The 24,307-nt window shown below is 37.1% G+C and overlaps 1 protein-coding gene across 7 annotated transcripts in view; it reads right to left on the bottom strand.

Annotated features, from left to right (window-relative positions):
* Nucleotides 1–24,307, bottom strand: part of lama2 (laminin, alpha 2) — a 176,130-nt gene that overhangs the window by 82,580 nt on the left and 69,243 nt on the right. For all 7 annotated transcript variants that reach the window (XM_026233847.1, XM_026233849.1, XM_026233848.1 and 4 more), the window contains exons 11-14: nucleotides 21,094–21,234; nucleotides 19,718–19,888; nucleotides 8,890–8,991; nucleotides 2,642–2,853 (exon numbers count right to left, since the gene is read on the bottom strand). In XM_026233847.1, the coding sequence (XP_026089632.1) occupies nucleotides 2,642–2,853; nucleotides 8,890–8,991; nucleotides 19,718–19,888; nucleotides 21,094–21,234 (626 nt within the window). The remainder of the gene's footprint in view (nucleotides 1–2,641; nucleotides 2,854–8,889; nucleotides 8,992–19,717; nucleotides 19,889–21,093; nucleotides 21,235–24,307) is intronic.

Below are 24,307 nucleotides of genomic sequence, written 5' to 3'. Positions count from 1 at the left end.
AATCGAACAGATTCTTGCCCTTACAATTGCTCCTTTCACCTGCTCCTGTAATAACGAGCCAAGTTCTTTCTTCTTATTCAACAGCTCACTCTGCCCAGTTATATTATTAAAAATAGTACTTTCCATTCTTTGAATGTCTTTCTACAAGCTTTTTACTGCAAACTTCACCCTTGATGTATTATATGAACTGTAATTTTGACAAAATATTATTATATTTAATTTACCAGCATCCCACCACTGACACGTTTTCAAAATAATATTTCTGCATTTTCCATTTATTCCAGAATAGTTTAAAACTATGACGAAATAATGCATCTTGTAATAATTTAACATTAAAATGGCAAAAATAATTTGGCTTTGTAATTGCCTTCATGTTTAAATCAAATGAAACCAAGTTGTGATCTTAAAACCCAACAGGTAAAATAACAGCATTCATCACCTTATTATCCCATGTTTTATCAATATAAAATCTGTCTAGTCTTGCCCCACTAACTCTATACTCAGATGCTTTAACCCATGTATATTGTCTAATCCCTATATTTCTTTTCCTCCAAATATCAATCAAATTAAGCTCTTTTATCATTTTTGATAATACCACACTTGACTCATTATCAGGTTCCTCCCCATTCCTATCAATTATAAGGAAACTAAACATTTTTTTAGTTTCATAAAAAACTCCACCCACTCAGGCCCAATATTTGGTCTATAAACATTAATAAGAACAAACATAATTCCCATATATTCTATATGCACTAATTATACTCTTCCTTTTACAACTTCTTCTACAACTAAAATATTTACATTATATTTTTTTGAGAATAATATGGCTACACCAGAACTCAAATTTGTCCCATGGCTTAGCACACATTTTTCTTCCCACCATCTATTCCATTCTGACTCATTTTCTGTATTAGAATGTGTCTTTTGTTAAAAAAAAAAAACAATATCCACCTTCTTAATTCTAAATAATTCTGACATCCTTTTATTTCCATCCCTACCCCCATTTATATTTAAAAAGCCTGCTCTCAAAAACTCCATAAAAACGGAAAGAAATAAACAGGACAGAAAAAGAGTGAAAATACAAAGAATAACTGACACCCTGTGTGTTTTAATCATTTTGTGAAGCGTTCGCCTTGATCTTCCTTAACCAAAATATTTTCTGCTTGCTAAGAACCTCATGACTAATGTTTCTTTGTAACAAAGTCACCGACACTATACATTTCCTTATGTCTCGGAAGAAATCTTTGACTTCCACAGTCTTTCCGAAATTGCATCTATAAAGTCATTTATTTCTTGCATTGAATATGTGTCCTCCGTGATTTGTGAACCAATATCTGAAATTTCAGAGTCATTATCATGAGCTCCCATTTCAGAATCAGTACACATTTCAACACTGTTAAATACTTCAGAATCATCAGTTTGTACCATCTCAACATTTATTTTTCCTTTGGTGACATCATCAGTCATCACTGCATCATTTTATCCAATAGAAATCCCTTTTTCCTCAATATCATTTTTCTGATCATTTATGTCAATCAAATCAGCATTAACAATGTTCCTTTCCTCTATAATCATCATTTTGTTCTTGAACATTCTCAGCATCAGCACTATGTTCAGCTACCTCTTCCTGCCTATCCTGGGCTTATGTGGGCACACCATCCTCTTATGCCCAGTATCGCCACACTCAAAGCATTTCATGCTGCCTTGCTAATCAAGGTTGGGGTGTCCAGTCCATATTCTTTGTATTTGCATAGAAAAGAACAACCAGAACAGAATTTCAAAAATTTTGTTCAAAAACATTTAAAAATGTCTTCTTTTATGATCCATAGAAAGTCAGGTTTTAAATGACACAAGGCAGAGTAATAAATGACAGAATGATCTTTTCCCGTGCTCTTTCTCATTTTGCATTTTTAGAAACTGTGGCCTTAATAATCTTTGTAGGTCTCAGTATGGATAAAAAAATATATAATAATAAACTGTAATAACAGCTCCACATTTAACAAAGCACATACAAAAGACCTGAATGGGAAACAACGTGACCTGTTTTACAGAATATGGAACTTTGTAATACATAACCCCCCTTTGACAGTAAAGTTAAGTGTTCAGTGACTTTTATGAAAGATTGAAACCCTTGTGGCATCAGTCTCAGGTGCGTAGTCAAATACTGTCTAACCAAATAATAAATAAATAATGCAATACTGAAGAAATCATCTATCAGGCTTTTTCTTTTTGGTAAAACAGATGCAATGTTAGGTTTGATCAAAACAGATGTCTGTGACTATAATGAATCAAATGCTGCATCAACTTTGCTGTTGTCATGACAATCTATGTGCATCTTGTTTTCTGTCAGCTGTGTTTGAGAATCAGCAAGCAGCAGACACATTAAGATAAACCGGGATTTATGTGTAAATATATACTGTATAGATCTAAATAAATGCATGCTGCTTGAGAAGCAGCTTCTGTGTTGCCATCACATTCAACAGACAAATGAAGAAAATGTTTAGAATTCACATTTATGATAAATAATTTTGCATACTGGATGGAACCAGTCTGTGCTCTGTCTCTGGTATGAGTGTGTGTGTGTGTGTGTGTGTGGGTGGGTGTGCGGGTGTGTGTGTGAGCCTGCAGGACTGCAGTGTACCTGTAGATGGCGCTGTGTTCCTGAGCGTAGGAGGCCCGGATCAGCAGACGCTCAATGTTGTTGAGGACACTGTGGAAGTCTCTCTTACTGACAGGCAGTCTTGAGGCTTGATGCAGAAAGCTTTCGGGCAGGAGATCTATCCTGCGCTCAGCTGTGGAGAACGGATACACCATGACCCCAGAGCTGCTGTCAATCAACCTCAGCCCACCGCCCTGAAGAAAGAGGAACACATCAAGCCTTCCCTCTGTCCGTGATCACACCAGGTGCAAAACTGCTGTCGCTAGTAAATTACACACTGGCTAAAGAACAAAGAAACTGTAGCATTAATGTGTGCATGTTTACATGTCCATGCACTTAGCTTGACAAATAATTGAGTTAATAACATAACCATGTAGTCTATAATAATTAATCAGCTTAATAATCAACTTTATATATGTGTGTGGGTTTACTTAGTCAAGTTTGACTCTACATATGAGCTAATATGACAAAACCTCACATTCAGAAAAACCTCTATTTGGGTGAGAGAGAGAGAAAAAATATATAACACACATACAAAAAATATTATTTTATGTAAAAATGAATGTATTATTGATTTCTTTTTAATGTCATTAGATTTACTCATAAATATCTTCATAAAAACAGTAGAAATGGTATGTCTTGATTTAGGTAGCTCAGCACAGTCTGTCTGTGTGTGTGTGTGTGTGTTGTGCGTGTGTGTGTGTGTGTGGAGAATAGGGTGATTTATGAAGAGGGATGTGATGAGTACATAAAGGATGAGAGAGATTGTTTTTATGGAAGGAGGAATATTTTCAGGAAATTACACTTAATAAATTGTGAAGAATGGTGCAAGTGTGTGTGTTTATTGTTTGTGTGTGTGTGTTTGTGTGTGTGTGTGTGTGTGTGTGTGTGTGTGTGCATGCATTGATGCAATAACAGGTAACCCATATAACTGCTCTGACACTGTGAGCGGACTCATCCTAGAGCATTATGGGTATGCGAATCATTCGGCTCGTTTATTTACCACCTCACCACACTGACTGCTGTGAAAATCAGGCTTTATTGACATGCACAAGCACACACACACACACCGCTAGAAGATTGAGGATTTAGAGGAGCTGGACTCTCTGTTTGCGCAGAGTTAATGAGGTATGCACATGCAAAACAGGGCTTAACGAACAGTAATTACCTGTCATACACACACGAGCACAGGAGCACACACACATGCAGCTTCGTATCACACTAACAGCTTTATTTTGTTTTGTATTGCTTCAGGAAATTTCAAATAAATATTTTTTTTATGGTTTAAGTTTAATAATAATCCTGTCATAATTATTCCAGTCTGGTGTTTGAAGGTTGGTTGAAGCTATATTTCTGCAGGACCGGAGCTCAATTATTAACACTTTCTAATAACTTTCCTTATTAAATCATTAACAAAATGTTTAACGGATCATTAGTTAATATATATTCACATATGTGAAATAATGTGCTTGTTAATGTTTACTAATGAATGTAATTAACATTTAATGTAAATTTAAGGGTTCAATCTGTTTATATTTCATTGCTTTGATAAAAGATAAATTAAGTATTTTCTTTAAAATAGTTTTCTCCCCCTCCAGTTAATGTGTGATTTAATGAATATTCTGTTTAACGATTCACAATAGTACACTAATAAAAGTGTTGAGGCAATAAAAACATGTTTTACACCCAAATTACAATGTGTGATATGCAGTGGTGTATAAAGTACCTGAAAGTCATACTCAATTAAAAGTACAGATATCTTACCAGAAAATGACTTCGGTAGACGTTGAAGTCATCGTTTAGAATATTACTTGAGTAAAAGTCTTAAATTATGTGATATTTATTGTGCTTAAGTGCGAAAAGTATATGTCATATATTTATCTTAAACAACTTCAGTTATGTTAATACACAGCTTGAGTAGTATGTATTTTTGGGTAAGAATAAGAAGCACTTCATCTGTATCTAGTGTCCTTCATTCCAACATAGGAAACACATTTCTGGAACCTGCATCTGAAATAGCATTTAGCCTAGACTTTAATGTATCTCAGAGGGGACATGAATGCATTTAACCTGCAGCTACAGATGCATAAATAGGCCTAATGATTGTTTTTAACATAAAACATTGAAAACTGATATTTGAAATAATTAAAAACATAATGTGAAATGTGAAATGAAAACCTGCAGTAGGTAGAAACAAGTGACTGTTAATGAGTGAGTCATTGAGATCTAACCAACTCATTCAGAAACAAAGCATTCGACTGTGTTAATGATTAAATCACTGAAACGTTTTTAACGACCGATTCATTCAAAAAGCTGATTCATTCAGTAAGCAAACATGGTGCATTGTTCGGAGACACAAAACATTGCTGTGTGATCTTTGTTTGGAACGACTTTCGTTGGCAAAACTGAGCAAAAACAAGAAATATTACCTCTAAAATGTAAGTCACATATTTGGGCCTATCATACACCCCGCTCAATGCGACGCTAGGCGCAGTGCAAGTGTGCTTGCTAGTTTCAGTCCGGCGCTTTAATTAGCAAATGCATTTGCACCCATTTCTGCACCAATGGGTGTGCAGGTCTAAAAAACTGCTTTCCTGTAGTTCCCGTCCTACTGACTTCTGATTATTTTGTATTAAGTGACGAATGCGCTTCAGGGAAATGTATCTGACAAACAGATTTTAATCTGGAAATGTAGAGGAGTAAAAGTAAAAAGTTGGCAGAAATATAAAAACTCAAGTAAAGTACAGATACTCCCCAAAAATACTTAAGTACTCTTACAAAGTATTATTACACTGTCACATTACACCACTTGAGATATATCTTTGCCAAGCATTTAGCTAAAGACACACTTTACACAAATTATGTTAAAGTAAGTACGTTTAGCTAAAAGTCCAGTGCCAATAAAGATAAAAAATACCTTGTAAATGTCTATAAACATTTACAAATGATGCAATGGTGATCTCAACTTTAGATTGGGTACTGCAAAAATATTAACAAATGATTAATAAATGATGAAATATGTGCAAATAGTAGAAGTCTACACAACGAACAAAGACCAAATATATGACCTTTAAAGACTGTGTTTATGAGTTAATGCATATAATAACATGAATAATTTGGGAATTGCTTAAAATTAGTAATTAATCTTTATTTTCACAACATTTGTAAATGTAAAAATAAGCCTTAGCTAAGATGTGAACTGAAGTTTAACGACACTTGTAAGCATTCAACAACACATTAACAAATAAACTTGTAATCATTGAGTATTTCTGTTAAAATCTTTTGTAGGTTTTTAAAAGGCATTGAAAGATAAATTACATTTGTTAACATTAACTAACGATCAGTTAAGCATTATATAATGTTTGTTAATGATTTATTAATAGAAGTTATTATGAAGTGTTACCAAAAAATTCTTTAAAGCAACACGAATAAACCAAATATTAGGAGAGTGCTTTTCTGGCAGACTAAATAAAGGAGAATACACCGTGTGTCAGCTGAGCTAAGCAGACACGAATTACACAAACAGGTGTGTGAATGCAGACTCAAGCATGCTTTTACACACGCGCAGACATAAACACAGCTGCGGCACATCACAAACACACGCATTCACACTCACAAACAAACATGCTCGCAGACATAAACATCTGGACTTCTGGACGAATCCCAGACGGCCGCGATGTGCCCTGAGATGCACACACACACACACACACATGACGGGACCGATGAGGCGAGGTGTAGGTGTAATGGTAATGGGCTCCAGTAATGGGATCTCTGGGTAACGGTGAGGTCATTCAGCCTCGAACACACAGGTACAAACCCCACGACCCGGCTCTCTCGTGTGCTGCATATAAAAGCACCCAAAGCCTAAATCAAATATGGTGAAGCCTTCTTTTATGTTAGAACATATTCTCCATAAAAATTAATATATTTGATGCCGGTGGCATATTAATTCATCACATTTTATTATTTTTGTTTTGCTGTTTTTTTTGCAGAAATTACGTCCAATATGGTTTTGACCCTTTCCTCTGGGCATTTCTACTCAAGATTACCGCACATGGATTTTATGTTTATGCAAACAGCATACGTACGTTTTTAATATTGTTTATTTTAATTTTATTTTTTTAACAAAAGAGTTCAATTAAAAATATAGCTGCACGCAGCAATTATGTGGCCAAGCAGCTGTAGGTATAATGTAAGTTAACCATCCAAATAACACAATGAACTTTTGAACATCAATGAACAATGAACATGAACATCAGAACTTTTTTTTTTTTTCATCAGCAGTTTTAACCCTAATTTACAACTCTCAGGGCAATCCTAAAGTCACCTATTAATATTCATTTGAAAAAGGAAATCCTTGCATCAGGTCTCAAAATGACTTACTAAATCATATGTGACCCTGGAACACACAACCAGTCTTAAAGGGATAGTTCACCCAAAAATGTAATTTCCTTTCATTATTTATGTGTATGAGTTGCTTTCTTATGTCGAACATAAAAGAAGATATTTTGAAGATTGCTGGTAATCAAACAGTTGGTGGTTCCCATTGACTTCAAAAGTATTTATTTTCCTGGTATGGATGCAATGGAAACCACGAACTGTTTGATTACCAGCAATCTTCAAAGTATCTTATTTTTTGTTCGACATAAGAAAGCAACTCATACAGGTTTGGAATGACATGAAGGTGAGTAAATGATGACAGAGCATTCATTTTTGGGTGAACTATCCCACAGGGGTATATTTGTAGCAATAGCCAAAAATACACTGTTAGGGTCAAAATTATAGATTTTTCTTTTATGCTAAAAATCAGTAGGACATTAAGTAAAGATCATGTTCCATGAAGATATTTTGTAAATTTCCTACTGTAAATATATCAAAACTTATTTTTTTATTAGTAATATGCATTGCAAATTTTCTCAGTATTTTTATTTTTTTGCACCCTCAGATTGTGATAGTTGTATCTTGGCCAAATATTGTCCAATCCTAATAAACCATACATCAATGCAAAAATTATTTATTCAGGTTTCAGATGATCTATAAATCTCAATTTCCAAAAAAATAAAAAATTAAAAATACTCTTAAAACTGGATTTGTGGTCCAGGGGTCACATATTTGTATCTGAATGTCAATTTCTAAGCATGTGTTTGTTTGTTTTTTAACAGAAAGGGTAATAGTCTGATGTTAAAGCAGCAATACAAGGACAGAAACTAACTTTTCAGAATAATAATTGATTCTTAGCTTTCTTTTAAAGGTGGAAAAGTGGTTAATACAGTGAAATTTAATTTAGCCAATTTTAGGTTCATTAAAAATAGCTTAACTTAAGAGACTGAAATGTTATTCATGAAAGCTATGATTCTACCACATATTATGTGACTACTTGTACACAAACATGCGAGTATGATCTTAAGATTGTCGAAACTGTTCATTAACAAGCTCTTGTGAATCAGATAAAAGCCAAAGAATTTCCATTATGGTGGTATTAGTATTATTATTATTATTGAGCTGGGAAGACTAGATCAGATAAGATGATTTATTGCTAGTTTTTAAGATTCTTAATGATTTTACTTCATATTTAAGGAGTAAATCAGCAAAATCATATATATAGTTTTAGTCAGTTACCATTCGTCTTTAAAAGAATCATGACTGGAATAGATTCTCAACAGAATTAAAGTATATAAAAAGTCAGTGGTTTTTCTAAAATAAGATAAATAAACAATGAAGTCAATTTAATTAATTAATTCATTTGATTTCATTTAACTTCAACATGTCCTTGAACTACAGCTGAAAATGAGTTGGCCAGAGTTAATATTTTTATAAGGATTTAATGTTTTATTAACGTGTATTACCCCTGATAAAAAATAAATAAATAAATGTAATTAATAAATGAATTGTCAAGTGACAGCTTCACTTTCTGACTGGTCTCTTCAGTGTCACATTTACCTGTAGGAAAACCATTTAGAAAATAAAAAATCTGCTTGTGTTGTGACAGGCACATATTTGGACCAAAATTTAGAGGAGGTCAAGTGGAAGCTGTACGACGACTTCAAAAAACAGTTTTCAATTAAATTGCTGGCGAGAAAAATTCTATTTCCTCTCGAGGTCTAAAGGTGGAGAGAGTCTGCCTGCATGTTTCACAATGAATCACAACCGCACAGAGTTTAAAGAAACCATTTACTCGCCTTGATCCTATCAAGCGCAGCGTGAACGTGTTCGTTGTTGTGCAGACGTACCTCTATGATGAGATCAGGAGCGCTGAGGATGCGAACGGGGCCGTCTTTGCTTTCTGTGTCATAAGAGAGCGAATACTCCAGCCAGCCTCCGTAAGCCAGGAGCTGCAGACGAAACACACACAAACAACAGCAAGGGTCAGCAACCGTGTCTGTTTCAAGAAAGGGTCGAAAACAAGTTCAACACAGTGATTATTGATGAAGCCACACACACACACACACACACATCTCTGCCCCTCTGAACAAAGCCGAGCGATGTGAGTGCATTCTCTCCCTGTTATTGAGAAATGTTATGCTGCAGGGCAAATCAGCACGGTTAAATCAGACCAGCTCCACAGGGGAGAACAACACTTCACCGTGTGTTTTCTGCATCCAATGCTGGCTTTTTACACACACACACACACGCCCACTCACGCATACACACTCCTACACACATCTACACTTCATATCTCTCAGGACAGGCTTGGGTTATACTGCAGCATCCTTTGAGTCGAGGTCAGAGCACATCTCTCCAACACACCAGACTCATACGGCATTCACATCCAAACCAAACATCAACACTCTCGTCTCGCTCGTCCCACTTTTATATGCTCTGACTGCTCATGTCTGAAGGAAAGAGAAAAGACATTTGTCTCCAGACCAACACGTGAAAAAACTATTGATTCTTCAGCACTGCGGCTGGCCGGCAAGCCTGAAATGACATTTGGGCAAATCGCCCAAGAAATGTCTTATTTCACGCCAAAATGATGTTTGGCTTACACAAAACGAAACCTTATCCAAAGACCATAAAGTTTGAGACATTATTTTCATGGCAGTTATGCTCATTTCCTCCCAATTATTTATTGCAAGTTATTCACATGCATACATGGGTTGGACTAAAATAATTTGAACACCTGGGAAATGTGAAAAGTTTCATTCTTTAGGTGTTACACCACATTGGAGTAGATTCATACACATTTTGAATGGTCTCCAGGTGAATGTTGTCTGTCAGAAAATCGTACAGCATAGTTGCTTCAGAGATGTTGAAGGAGGTGGTCTGATCATATTCAAGGCAAGTGACTGTGATTTCAAGTTTTAGCAGTTGCTTCAGGCTTTGTGAAGTTCTCTGTGTTTGGTTTTTGTGTGAAAATTGGGCTTTGCTGCCACTGTACAGCAGTAGTCCTGTGTTGTTTGGACACAATCCTTCTTAGTGATCAATGGTGCTTATTATTCACTTTCTGTTTTCACCCACTATTCTTCTACTGCACTGTTAGAGTCTTGCCATGCATACTTTTGATCTTAAAACACCAAACAACTGGGCTATCAAGGTTACAGATGTCCCTTATAGAAGTCACTTATTTCTCACATGGCTTCTATAAGACTGTTTTGCAAACTAGAAAATACAGACAAACTCCAGTTTGTGTTCATGGACTCTTAGCTCATGGGTTCCTGTTTTTTTTATAGCTTTATATTTGCTAATTATCATCATCATCACTTGTGTCTAGTTTATTTGCCAATTAGATAATCACCCTTGTGTATTTTAGCCTTCTTGAGTATGTTTACGTGACAATGCTACTGATTACATGACAAAAACTGTAGTTAGTAACTTACTATATAATCTGACTACCTTTTGATTCTGTTTGAAATAGCTTGTTTATCACATTGACTGAAATAGGATAATCTTGTACAATATTGATATAAAAATGCAGAGAAAGAAATAAATAACATGAAGTGCATTAAACATTACATTACATCACGGTTTCCCAAACTAGGTTTGTGAGATTAATGGTATGCGACTTTAATGAAAAGCTAATAATTAATTAAATTATAAAATGTAAAATAAAAATGAATAATTTAAAATATTAAATACATGTTTTATTTTTTTTACCTGCATGTAATGTGACCATTAACCAATGTAAGAAAATATTATCGTAAAATCTTGGGGGCAGCTACTTATTATTATTTTTTTCAAATAATAACATTTACGTTGACACAAAGAATTGTGGGTTATCTGTAGCAGTGAAGGATACACCTCATGCAACCTTCGAATTCCTTTGAAAGAAGGTTGCATTCTAAGGTTGCCTTCAGAGTGTCCTACTTGCTTTTCTGAAATGAGACTAGAGCTGAAGATCTTTTCCCAAATCCGATGGGACTTGATGGGACCCGACGGGTTTGGGCTTAATTTCTATAATTTTACGCAGGCTCGGGCTGGGCTCGGACTTGCACTCCGGTTTACAAGGTAAATGAGCGGTCATGTAATGTGTTTCGATTAGCACGAGAAAGATGCAAAAATTTGCCTCTGGCGATTACGTTTTGGTTGCACCAGCAACTAAAGCAAAGTGTGTGTGTGTGTGTGTGTGTGTGCTCACTGCTCTGTGTGTGTGCATTTCGGATGGGTTAAATGCAGAGCACAAATTCTGAGTATGGGTCACCATACTTGGCTGAATGTCACTTCACTTCAATAACGTTCCTCCACAATTACATCTCTGTGAGTAAAGGTTTTTCAAATTATAACTAAATATTCATTGTGTCTTAAATGCGTGTCTTAAAAGAGTATATAGGTTAATGTAATGATTGTTTATTGTTTTTATTATTTTAACCATACCTGCATGGTAGGCAATTTTTGTATTGGTATTGTGTGTGATTTGTTATCTGTTGCTCAACGAATTGCCCCATTGGGGACAAATAAAGCATTTGAACTTGAAGTTAATGTTGGCATTATTGTTTTATTAAATGTCAGCTGCTAGTGGCGAAGCAAATCAGAGCCTTTATCTTAATTTCGCTATTGCCAAATACCCATCTCAATTTAGAATTTATCGTAATATATTATTAATCTAAATTAATCTTAATTTAATGTTTGTTTTCACTGGTGTGTTGGCCTATTTATGGGCTAAATGATCCTATAGGGCTATTAAGAGTGCTGAGATGTTACGATGTTTCACAGGACTTATTTTATTTCTTTGTTCCAACTTCCAAGTGGCCTATAGCCTTCGTTAGTCATGAATAAATTGTTAAAACATGTATAAATGACTCATTCTTGACAAAAGGCAAAAGAGCTGTGTGCGTGCGCACATTTGAATGGCACCTCCAGAGGGCGCAGCCTTCGAAAAGAGACACAGCTTCTGTTACTGGATCACAGCTGAAGGGCAGAAACAAGCACTGCTTCCCGTTATCAGTCGAGCTCTTGTGACACTTGTCCCGAGTGTTCAAGACTCACTTGATACTGAGCAAAAAATAAAAATAAATCACCTGAAACCACCTGTTTATTAACTGACTTCATTTAATATTAACGTGATAACAAGCACTTGCCATTATATGGTCAACAGAAGTACTATGAATGTACCAGATGACAATGCTACAGACACATATATATATACCATAGTATTTACATTATACTCAATGTTATTTCAAAGAATACAAAGAAATAAAACAAGGCACTGCCAACAAAACAATGGCATTGCCATGGAACCATTTTATTATTTGTTAGTGAGAGTTTAGACTGCAAAGAAATCACAAATCAAAGCCCAAATACTAAGACTGAGCATCAACAAATGCTGACTAAATGGAAAAATAAAGGGAAAGAGTGAAAATTAGAGCATCAAATCTGGCACATCTTACAGGAAATGAAAAACAGGCCGTCTGCTGGGCGCCTTCAAACAAAAGACAAGCAACTCCAGAACATTCTGCCCTCCAGCCTCTGCTGTAACCCCGCTCTCCATGAAATCAGCCCCTAACCCCTGCTCCTCCCGCCGCGTCACTTTAAAGTCAAGCAGGGAGCAGTATGGGCCTGATATGGACCAGAGCCCACCAACAGAGACACACACAGACAGACAAAGCTCCACAAACAAACATCCAGTTCAAAAGGCTACACACATCTGGAAGGATGCAATCAGCACATAAACACACACAGGCTAACTCGTACCATGTGTGAACACCAGCGACCGCTAAAACTGGAGAAAAACATTTTGAGACCAGACGGGCGGAAATGCTTTCTGTGAAAACTCGCACCATAAAACCAGTGAGGAATAGATTTCTAACATGTTTGTAAGATGTTTGTGTCTCTGATTGTAGTGACATCAATCTGTCCCTGAAGCTGTTCCTCTTCTAACTGCTGATGTTTATGTGATCAGATAAAAAAAATCCACTATTTGTAGACAAGCCCCGGCTTTAACCGAATGAATAGCGTTGATAGGCTTGTTGTGATAGTTGGTGCTGACGGTGTTACTGCGGAATCGCTCACCACCGTCGCTTTGATTTTCTATAGTAATAAAAATGATTTAGTTCAGTTAGAGAACAGACACTACAATTAAAAACTGAACGTGGCTGAGCACGAGGAGCGACATTCGCATCACAGATCACCAGCTGGAGTTACATTTCATTTATCAAGTGAGGAGAGTGATTCGAGCTGACTAACAAGAAGAGTAAGACGAGGCAGAGAAGACCACCAGAGGTGGAAAGTAACAAATTAAATTTACTCACGTCACTGTAATTGAATAGCTTTTTTTAAGTACTTCTTCTTTTTAAAGAATTTTTATTTTACTTGAGTATATTTTGTTTGAAGTATTATATTTCACTACATTTTAAAACACATTAATTACTGAGTATAAAAATAAAACAAAAAAGGCTCCATGGAAATTTCTGCAGTAAAAGGGCCAGCAGGAATTGTAGGTGGGGGGTAAGTACAGCGCTCTCTCCACCTTCAATTCCATGACTGAGATGCCCTTGAGCAGGGTACTGAACCCTCTACTGCTGCCTGGGTGCTGCTCTGGGTGTGTGTGTGTGTGTGTGTGTGTGTGTGTGTGTACTTTGGATGGGTTAAATGCAGAGCATTAAGTATGGGTCACCATACTTGGCTGTATTTCACTTCACTATTGAGATATATATATTGTCTGCGATAATATCATAATTGTTGTTTTAAAGGTGCTGTAGGGAACTTTTGTAAAAAAATATTTTTACATATTCATTAAACCTGTCATTATGTCCTGACAGTAGAATATGAGACAGATAATCTGTGAAAAAATCAAGCTCCTCCGCGGCGGAGTAACCCAGTACCTTTGTGATTCTTCATAGACATAAACAGAGAGAAGTAGTTCCGGCTACGATGTTCTTCCGCAAGACGCAAGCAGTTCTGTTTATTAACCGCTAGAGCGTCAAAAGTTCCCTAACGCAGCTTTAATGATGTGTGATTTGACATTATCAGTATTTTGCCGAAACCAAACAAAATACTCAGAGTGATGTGAAATCTTGTAGATTCACGTGCACATTTAGAGCGTGTTCTTTCACTGCCTTATTCAGTCTGTTAAAATGCATAGGGTCAGAAAATGTATATATTTATAGCATTTTATATACTGGAGTAAATCAGTATCATACGAAGTGATTACATATAGAGTTTTTTTTTACAATATTTTTAAAAAGCAAGAAGTTAATTAAGGGATGTATGGTCAAAAATGACCAAAGACTTCTGTTTTCTTTCCCCAAACCTATCTTGAGTAACAAAAGGGCCATTTGGAATTCCTAAAGTCACAGAAGTGCTGATATCGATCAAAGCCTGTAAGCCAACATGTGTATACATCGGGGGTCTGCTAATTGTCACACCTTTTGCACACTTGAAGCTGTAATCTGCTGATTGGTCAGTTTGTATGTCTCACATTTGGGTTTCAGTCACATGGTCAAGTAAGGGATAAAATAAGACCTTTCCTTTGCTCGAGCTCTCTTCTCAGGGCACTGAGGAGAATGAGCTCATGAGAATTTCAGGTGGATCTGCCTGATTGTGTTAGAGAGGGATTTTCCCTTTCGTGCTTCGATAGAGGCGAGGGCCTTTTTCTTGATCAGGTAGCCGAGCTGCACCATAACACAGATCTCTCTCCGTGCTCCCAAACAGACCGCCTCCGCCTTGGACGGGACTATGGCGGTCATGGTGGTAGCAAAGAGACATCTGTGGGTGAACCTGGCAGAAATCAGGGGGGAAAGAAAAGGCTTTCTTCTCGATGCTCAGGTTTCACCTTCTGAGCTTTTTATTATTTCCATTGAGACGGTGATCGAGAAGTTCAGGGAGACGAAGGCACGCTCCGCTGCTTTCAGATCCTTCGTTCCACGGAGGTCCAGGTCTGAGCCCAAACAACATAGATCTGAGGATCAAAGATGGGCACAGAAGGCTAGTGTCGCGACTCGCGCTCCTCCCCACCTGCGGGCAGGGGTAAGAGGAATCGTGGGTCACAAGGAGGTAAGCAGGACTTAAGTGATGTGATCCAGACGAGGCAGTGTTCGTGTCTGAACCAGAACAATACAGAGGTATCTAATGTGTTCCCTTTAGGGATTTTTGACTTCTGCTGTTATCCTCCCCTTCCTAATTCCCCTGTTACCACCGGCTCTCCACCTGATCAAGGTTAGGTGGAAACCTCTCACATAACAGTCTCCTATGCTGGACCTATTGAGTTTTTGTCTGGTTCTATGTTCATAGCAACCACCTGACTGATGGTCTGGACTAAAGGAGGCACCCCTTGAGCGGAGCTCCAGTGCAGGAGGGTGGGTCAGTATGTAACCCTCTCTGTATATACTTATGTGTATTAAATTGCTGATGGTTATGTGTCTACTAATAAACTGTGAGTTTCCTTTGTAGTGCTCAGATACAGTGTTTACTAAACACTCATCAGCACCAGCCATCCGGCTTCATGTTCTGGTATTAGGCGGCTGAGATCACAGGTTTCTACAGGATCAATTTCATGGATGTCCGGCCAGGTCACCCCGAGGGGTCTCCTGGCCGTGTAGGGGTGCTGTCGCATCCAGCAGGAAGTGGAGGTGGCAGTTACAGAAGTCTTCTTGTATATGCTGCCATGGGTGATGCTGTCCTCGCCCGAGGTTTGTAAAATTTGAGCTTGCCTTTCCCGTGTGGTTCAGCACCTCTGCAATACTTAGGAATCTTTAGGTACACATGCTAAGCTCTGAGTACTTTCTGAAAACCACATGGTGGTCAGTGTACATGTGAACACTTTGCGCACTTTCTAAAATCCACGTATGTGGTAAGTGTGCACGCAAGACTCTGCAAACTTTCTGAAATCCTGTACGGTAAGGGTTATGCACTCCGCCTCATTCCCTTTCTTGAAATGATTATATCTTGGTTTCCCTCCATTCAGGCAGTGTGTATTTGTTTACACACTTCAAGCATGACTTCCCTCAACATGAGGGGCTATTTGGGTGATTCTTGTGGTAGTTTAGCAGCGCTCCCCTTTTCCAAGAAGGGTCGACTATGAGTGCCCTACTCTGAATTGTGGGTGTGGGTATACTGTTCCCCATAGCGACCCCTAGATGATGCAGTTCGAAGTTCCCTTGAAAGGGTAGGGAACGAGACACTGTGTCCTCTAGCTCCCTGCCATGCTTTGGACACAAGCGTCAGACGTTTATAGATGTTTATAGTCGCACCAGTAGTGACTTCAGAGGCTGTCGCCGGCCAACTCGTTGGTGTTTTTTCAATGTGTGCTTCAGACACGGGTCATGAAGAGGACGCTGTGTTTCGTTCCCTACTCAGGGAACCATGGTTACATTTGTAACCTGAGACGTTTTATACCATCGTGCTGACAACATTTCTTTAGTCCTTTGGCAATCCTACAGCCTGAACCGCTGTAGGGAAACCACCCTTACAAAGACTTGCATTTCAGACACCATATTGCTTGTTTTTGTTCTATTTCAACAACAAAAATAATTCCAAACACAGCCACCATATTGCAGTTTTGCGTCTCTTAGCAATGATGGTGTTTAGATCTTGAATGAATCAACCATTTAAATGATTTTGTTCAATCGCAATGAATCACTTATTAACAGTAACTTGTTGCCACCTACTAGCAGTTTTAATTTCACATTTAAAGTATATTTAGTATCATTTAGTTTATTTATAATTTAACACTTTGTGTCAATGTCTATTAATTTGTAACTACAGATTAAATGCATTCATGCCCTGCATTAAACAGTGTTACTCTGAGTATATTTTAAACGAGCTACTTTTTACTTTTACTTGAGTACATTTTTAGACTGGTACTTTTACTTGTACTTAATTAAAATTTCATTAATGTAATTTTACTTTTACTTGAGTAGAATATTTTCATACTCTTTCCACCTCTGAAGACCAAACAATAAGCTCCAACAAACTCAAGTAAGTGAGAATGTTCATCCTGCGAGTAGTTATCGCAGAATAACCTCTGCTTCACATCGGGGTCCTGATCACCCTGTCGGGGGTTATTCTATGATAACAACTGGCTGGAAGTACATTAACCGCTAACACTTTATAATAACTTTCATTTATAAATCATTAACAAACATTATATAATGCTGAAATTTTAATTAGTTTATATATTCAGATAGCTAGAAATACAAGATAATGTTCTTTTTAATGTTTACTAATAAACTTACTAAACATTATCTAATGATTAACATCTCATCTCATGATCTTCATTTGATGTTCTTTGTTTGTCGTGTTGATATCTATTTACACATCTTCACAAACAATCTATTAAGTATTTGTTCATGTTTTTGCAGTATCCAAACTAAAGTGGAAACTATTCATCTTTTGTAAATGTTTACAAACGATTACTAATCATTTAGTATCTTAATGGGCATTGGAATATTAGCTCATGTAACGAGGTTTATGTAAATGCTGGCCGGTTAATTTTATCTGATGCACTCTCATTAGTATACTTATCTTCAGTTTATTTGGTATGACTTGTGTGAGAATGCTTCAGTATAACACAACTAGAACGATGCACTGATCCCAGGATCAAAACTTTTTCGTTTTGGTGCAGTCGTAGGGCAGTCGTAACCCAATGGTTAGGGTTCGAGTCTCAGGTCTGGCAGGAATTGTCTGTGCAGAGAGTGAATAACCAGCACTCTCCTAATATCACAGTTTTTGTGGCATGTACATGTGCCTGTACATGTTTAAAATAATAATAATAATGTGATTTTGTGAATATCTCTTGTAAATGTCCCTGTTTTCAGGAAGGGATTTCAAATTGCACATAATCACAATTGCAGATGATTTCCATCACACCATGTGAGACCCCAGTCCATGTGTGAAATCCATGAACAAGCATGGCAAAGACCCACAGTTTTGCAGGTAATGTGTACTTTGTCCGCAGTAATTTAAACTCTCAGTGGAAAAATGTCTGAAAGTCTCTGTGGAAGTATGAGTAGGTCTCTTATTTAATGTCATCTTACTAAAGGAGGCTGTTGCCATTACCATACTAATACTATAACCAGACAACCTTTAAAATATGTAAAGAGTGAATCTATATGGACTCTTGGATCCAGCATTTAAAATAGAAGTTCATGTCAACTAACCACTCAAAATGATTGCAAATGTGTGTAAAGTGCATTTTAAACTAAATCTACTGTCACACTCTTTTCTAGGGAAAGCATTAAGTGTTCCAGTGTTAAACAAATACACAATGTGCGACTCAAAAGCCATAAAAACAGCTTCAAAGTGATCAGTCTTTTAATGCTGTGTGCATTACTGCAAATAAAACAGTGAATCTCATGAAGAAGTGTCTGAGTCATATTTATGGAAGCCTGTGTCTGCAACAAAATAAAAATAACAGATTACATCCTATTATCTCTTTTTTCTTGCAATTCAGAATTACAAGATGTAAGAAGAATAGTCTGAATTGTGAAAAAAAAAACCTTGCAATTGCGAGAGAGGATAATTGTATTTTTTTTATTTTTATTAATTAATAAATTTTTATTCTGCGGCAGAAACGGGGATCCACACATATTGCATTGCACAAACAGAAGAAATACATACATACATATTATATATGTATATATACATCATAACTAATATAAAGTCTATTTTTAGGACCATTGTTTTTAGATTTAATAATTATTATTATTTGAAATTTATGAATATAGGGGCATGTTCTTCAAAGGCATCAGGAGATTCACCCAGAAACACTTTTTTTGCCCGTATGTAGCTGGTCAGTGCATTCAATGAGGATGAATCCTTCATTTAAAACTTTAAAAGTAAATTAAATGTACAGCCTAATCTAAGTGGATATGAAAAGCCATTTAGATGAATGCTGCCAGTACCTTTAAACTAAGATTAATGGCATCATTAGCAGTGGAGAGAGTTCAGAGGTCAAAGAATATTGGCGGCACATGCTGACCCACTTTAACAGCTCAGGGTTTATTCTCACATCACACATCTGAATGCACAGGAAATCACATGCATATTCATCTAGTTTAATGTCTTGTTCTCTCTCACTCTGTGTGTGTGTGATGTCTATTCAGGGTTTATCCATTCTTCTAATGACTGTTCACTATGTGTGGAAAGGAGCATATGAATTGGTGTTGACCCCCATTTACAGCCCTGTCCTAATGTATATTCCTGATCTTAATGTGAATGTTATTCCTTTGGAATTTTTATACTGAATATTTGAAACACACATTAACATATTTTCATTAAACCTGAAAAGGTATCTGTCACTGCATAGAAATCCATGCAACCAAAACTTCAAAGATTCAAAAAGATAGAAAAACATTTTCACACGCTGAACTGTGTGCCAAATAACACGCAGCATCTTTCCACTCACTGTGTTTATATTGTTACAGATATGTATTCATTATATTATTATTTTTCATTTTTCATACTCCCATTATGCTCGTGTTTAAAGTCCCCGGCTGTGTCTCTCCCCTGCAGACACTGAAGTTAAATCAAGGGCAAATGAAAGGCTAAATGACCCTGTAACATAATGATGATAAATGATGTCTGTATTGTGGTCATGTGATGGCATCATTACTGCACATTATACATCAGCACAGTGTGCCAGCTTAGATGAACACACACACACACACACACACAAGCACTCACTTTCTTGCGCAGGTAAGCAGACGGGGCGCTCCAGTAGTACGGTGCCGTCAGGTGAGTCTGTGCTTCTGATTGGCTGACAGTGAGCTGGTGGGCCGTCTCTCTGCTGGGCACCGCCCACACATGCCCCTCCCCATCCGCTCCTGTCAGATACCATCCAGACATATCCATCACCTGCAAACAAACACACCAAAACATTCAGGTCTCTGACACTGTAGGGTAGAGCAGGCCTAGAGCAGGGTAGATATGTTTAAGAAACATTTAATAGCGTATTATCAATTCAGCAGAAGGTCCAACAGTAAGTGAAGTCTTTTCTGTTCTATGACACTGTTGATGGAAATGCTGTGACATTGTGACATCTTGAGGAGAAATACAAATAAATAAATCAGTGTGTAATTGTCATGAAAATACAAATGAACATGAACATACCAGAACTGTTCACGACGGAAAGTTGTTTTGAAATGCTGGTTACCAATTATTATTTTGTTGCTGATCATTTTTCATGAAACCAAATAATTTTAGGAATTTTAATCACAGTGTACTCTCATTTTAAAGAGAATGCTATGAAAGGGATAGTTCACCCAAAAATGTAAATTCTGTCATCATTTACTCAGCCTACACTTTTTTTTTAAACCAGTATCGAATTAGTTTCTTTCTTCTGTTGAACACAAATGATGATATTATGAAGAATGTTTGTAACCAAATATTTGACATTAGCTCTTGACTTCCATTGTATTTTTTCTCCATGTACTGTGTAAGTCAATGGCCACCTTCAACTGTGAACTGACCCTCTAGCTGTTATTATTGTTGTATATGGTTGATGAGACGTTTATGAATTATACACTGCGAAGCACTGTTCTGTGCATTAACTTGATTCGTGTTAGATTTACACTTAGAGAGACAAAAAGAGACAAAGATTGCCAGTGTGCTAATTACAATAAACATTTTCTCTAAAAACTATTTTTATTTAAAAAAAGTAAATATTATTTGAGGGTAGAATGGAGTGAGCCATAATTTAGACTTTAAAAGAAATTACATTTGAGTGAGTTTAACTGGATTCTCTTTTTTCAGTGTAGTTTAGCATTATGTTTTTAAGTCTGTGTGTGATTATACAGATTCATCAATGTGTTTGGCTACTTAATAAGGACTTTTAAAGTCATTAAGATCTGCCTGTACATCAAAGCCACAGAACACACTACCATGCTTGAAAAGACCAACACACACACACACAGCAGCCGTGATTAAAGCTAGCTCTGAAAAGACAACTCAAGGGCAGCTTAGCTGTACAGACAGATGCAGGTAGCATATCTCTTTCTCTCTTTAACACACACACACACACACACACACACACAGTGGTTATGAAACGGCTTGTCTCCTACATTACTGTAGTCCCAGTGGGATTCAGCACACAAGCTGGATAGACCAGAACAGTAGCACTTCTCGCATCCACTAGGACGGTCTTCACGGAGATTATAGAATCCCTGTTTACAGCGGTCGCAGTTCTTTCCCTCCACATGCTCCTGCAGAGAGAGAGAGAGAGAGAGAGAGAGAGAGAGAGAGAGAGAGAGATTTATTAAGTTTATGGCTTGTTAAAATGCATCAGTAAGATGTTTTTTGAAAGAAGTATCTTGTGCTCACCAAGGCAGCATTTATTTGGTCAAAAATACTGTAAAAATGTGAACTATTATTACAATTTAAAATAACTATTTGAATATATTTCTGTGGTCAAAGCTAAATACTAATGCATCATCACTTCAGTGTCACATTATCCTTCAGAAATCATTCTAATATGCTGATTTATTAAAAATGTTGAAAGTTGTGTTGTGCTGCCAAATATTTTTGTGGAAACCGTGATACATGTTATTTTTCAGAATTCACAGATGAACACTAAGTTAATCAAAAGAACAGCATTTCTTTGAAATAGAAATCTTTTGTAACATTATGAATGTCTTTACTGCCACTTTTGATCAATTTAATGTGTCCATGCAGAATTAAAATATTGATTTCTTTAATCTGTTTATAATTTTAAATCCATAAGAGTGTCCAAAACAATCATTCTGGCAACAAGACAAACAATTTAGCAATATTAATGCAGGCTTACTATTAATAATGAAGCCCTTGTGCTTCATTTTACAGTAAATACAGTCAATAATTAAGGCACAAAATAATAGCAGTTAACTTTAAATGAAACAAGCAAGAGCACGGCACTGTGGCATGATAGCCGTGAAAGAAGTGTTCTGGTTTAGCGATAAGATATTCAGCATTGCTAAGGATGATGGTTACTGGCAAATAACACAGCTGTGATTGTTGCAACTGGCCATTCAGAATCAATTATTCCAGATAGCCGTGTAATAAATCAGAACAAATAGACACAACTACACTTAATTGTGTAATTATTTTTATTTATTCAAATTTGGAAAATATGTACCGTATTTTCCAGTGTATAAGTCACACTTTATTTCATAGTTTGGCTGGTCCTGCGACTTATAGTCAGGTGCGACTTATTTATCAAAATTAATTTGACATGAACCAAGAGAAATGAACCAAGAGAAAACATTACCTTCTCCATCCACGAGAGGGCGCTCTATGCTGCTCAGTTCTCCTGTAGCCTACACTGAAGACATAGAGCGACCTCTAATGTTTCTAATGATGGTAATGTTTTCTCTTGGTTCTTGGTTCTGAATAAACGTGACTTATAGTCCAGTGCGACTTATATATGTTATTTTCCTCATCATGGCGTATTTTTGGACTGATGCGACTTATACTCAGGTGCGACTTATAGTCCGAAAAATAGGGTAATGCAATTTATCAGAAAACTTGTGATGAACTAATCAAATTGTTGTGTGTAGAATTGTTGACTTGTAACTCTGAGTGAATTGTGACCGGCTCAAATCAGATTCACACTTAAGATCTTTAAGGGAGTCCGTTCCAATTCAGTTCAGATTCTGATTGTCAATCAACCATTCTGTGTGAATGCAGTACTAACTTTAATACAGCGTGAGGAACTCTTTTAGATGAACTTTTCCGTTCCAGTCACCAGACTGTGTTCTGACACATTTTATTTATTTCTGTATATTACAGCTATTGGCAAGTCTGGCATCAGACAGCAGCACCTGGAGCGAGTCCATCCCGTCTGTGGGTGTCATTTACTGATGTTTCTTAATGCTCCATTTACACTGGCGCTCTGCCTCAGCCAAGTCATTACTGAACAGAGCTGAGCGTCTGCCTTTATAATCTGACCATCACAGCCTCTTCATCTGGGCAACGCCAAACACGCTTCACCTCCGCTCACTCGTCATCTGTTCACACATTTATCTGGAGCGCTGAGAGAGATCCTGTGAAGTCCTTCTTGATCATCAGTAGTGCTGCATTGAAGCTATTTTTAAATTTGCTGTTTGTTTTTATGCGTTGAAAGACTTGAATCTTTATTAGAATGGGAAAATGGATCCAGACTGAAACACGATTTGCCAGCTAAATACAAAAAGGTGCAAGTTAAGTTGCCAGGATAGCATCAAAGTGTAAAGTATTATTTTATTTACACTGAACAAAGGCAACTTCAGATGTGTGTCTAATACTGAGAGATCAGATCAGAGCGACTAACTGTGCACTCAGAGAAACACTTTAACCTCACATTGTGTTTTGACCCAGAAACAGAACATCAATGGCGGTTGTTGCTTTCTTGGACTGTCCTGGATGTCAGATCCCTCATGCTAATGTCCTCCTACTTTGGAAAAGCTGAATCATGGGTCTCCTGCATGTTTTATTGCAAAAGACCCCGTTCCCTACTCTGCTGCTGGAAAACATTAAAATCCCTCGATGAGATTGAAATCAATCATTAGGGGCCTGAGGGTTCCCCCCTGCCATCTTCACAGGAAGAAGAGGCCGTTCTGGCAGTTTGTGTAGAGAGCATCTCTAAAGTCTGATTTACTGACCATGTGGACTCCGGGTTTATACAACAGCAGCGTTTCCCCGCTCAGTGACTGGACTTTGGAAAATCAACCACCAATTCCTTTGTCCACATGTGTTAATATGAAGGAATATTCAGTATTAATTTATCACAGGTGTTTTACCTGTATTTGGAATTTCACTGTGTTGGGTTTAAGGGTTAAAGGAAATGTCTGTAAGTTTCACTGAACTGGTCATTTTCTGTCATTTTCCTATGGTTTGTCTCTTACAGTGAAGATGTTCAACTGAAGGGTCCTGTCTAAAGCAGACTTTCGGCAGAAGCTCTTTCAGCCAGACTTCTGAGGGTCTGTTTCTTGAGATTCAGATATATATTCATCTAGTTCTCCTGCACCAGCTTACGAGACTGATGTAATCATTATATTTGATCTTAGTCCACTCCAGACTTCATTGTTCTTTGATCAGTATATCTCACCTCTCAAAGACCAGATACTGTATATAAAGGCCTTCTTACTAAAACTTCATGGTGACTTTTTGTTGAAGCACTTTGTGCTTTTGGGACCTGCATTGTTCACACAAGCTGATGTCATCTGTCATTCATCTGAGGTGCATGTCCTGTTCAGTCTCAGTCCCTTACCAACTATTTGCTCTCTGTCCTGGTTGTGACAGCATCCACTGAACAATTGGTTT

Source organism: Carassius auratus, chromosome 45, assembly GCF_003368295.1.
Source record: "Carassius auratus strain Wakin chromosome 45, ASM336829v1, whole genome shotgun sequence".
In the NCBI taxonomy this organism is placed as follows: Eukaryota; Metazoa; Chordata; class Actinopteri; order Cypriniformes; family Cyprinidae; genus Carassius; species Carassius auratus.
This window is presented reverse-complemented; position numbering and strand designations above follow the sequence as displayed.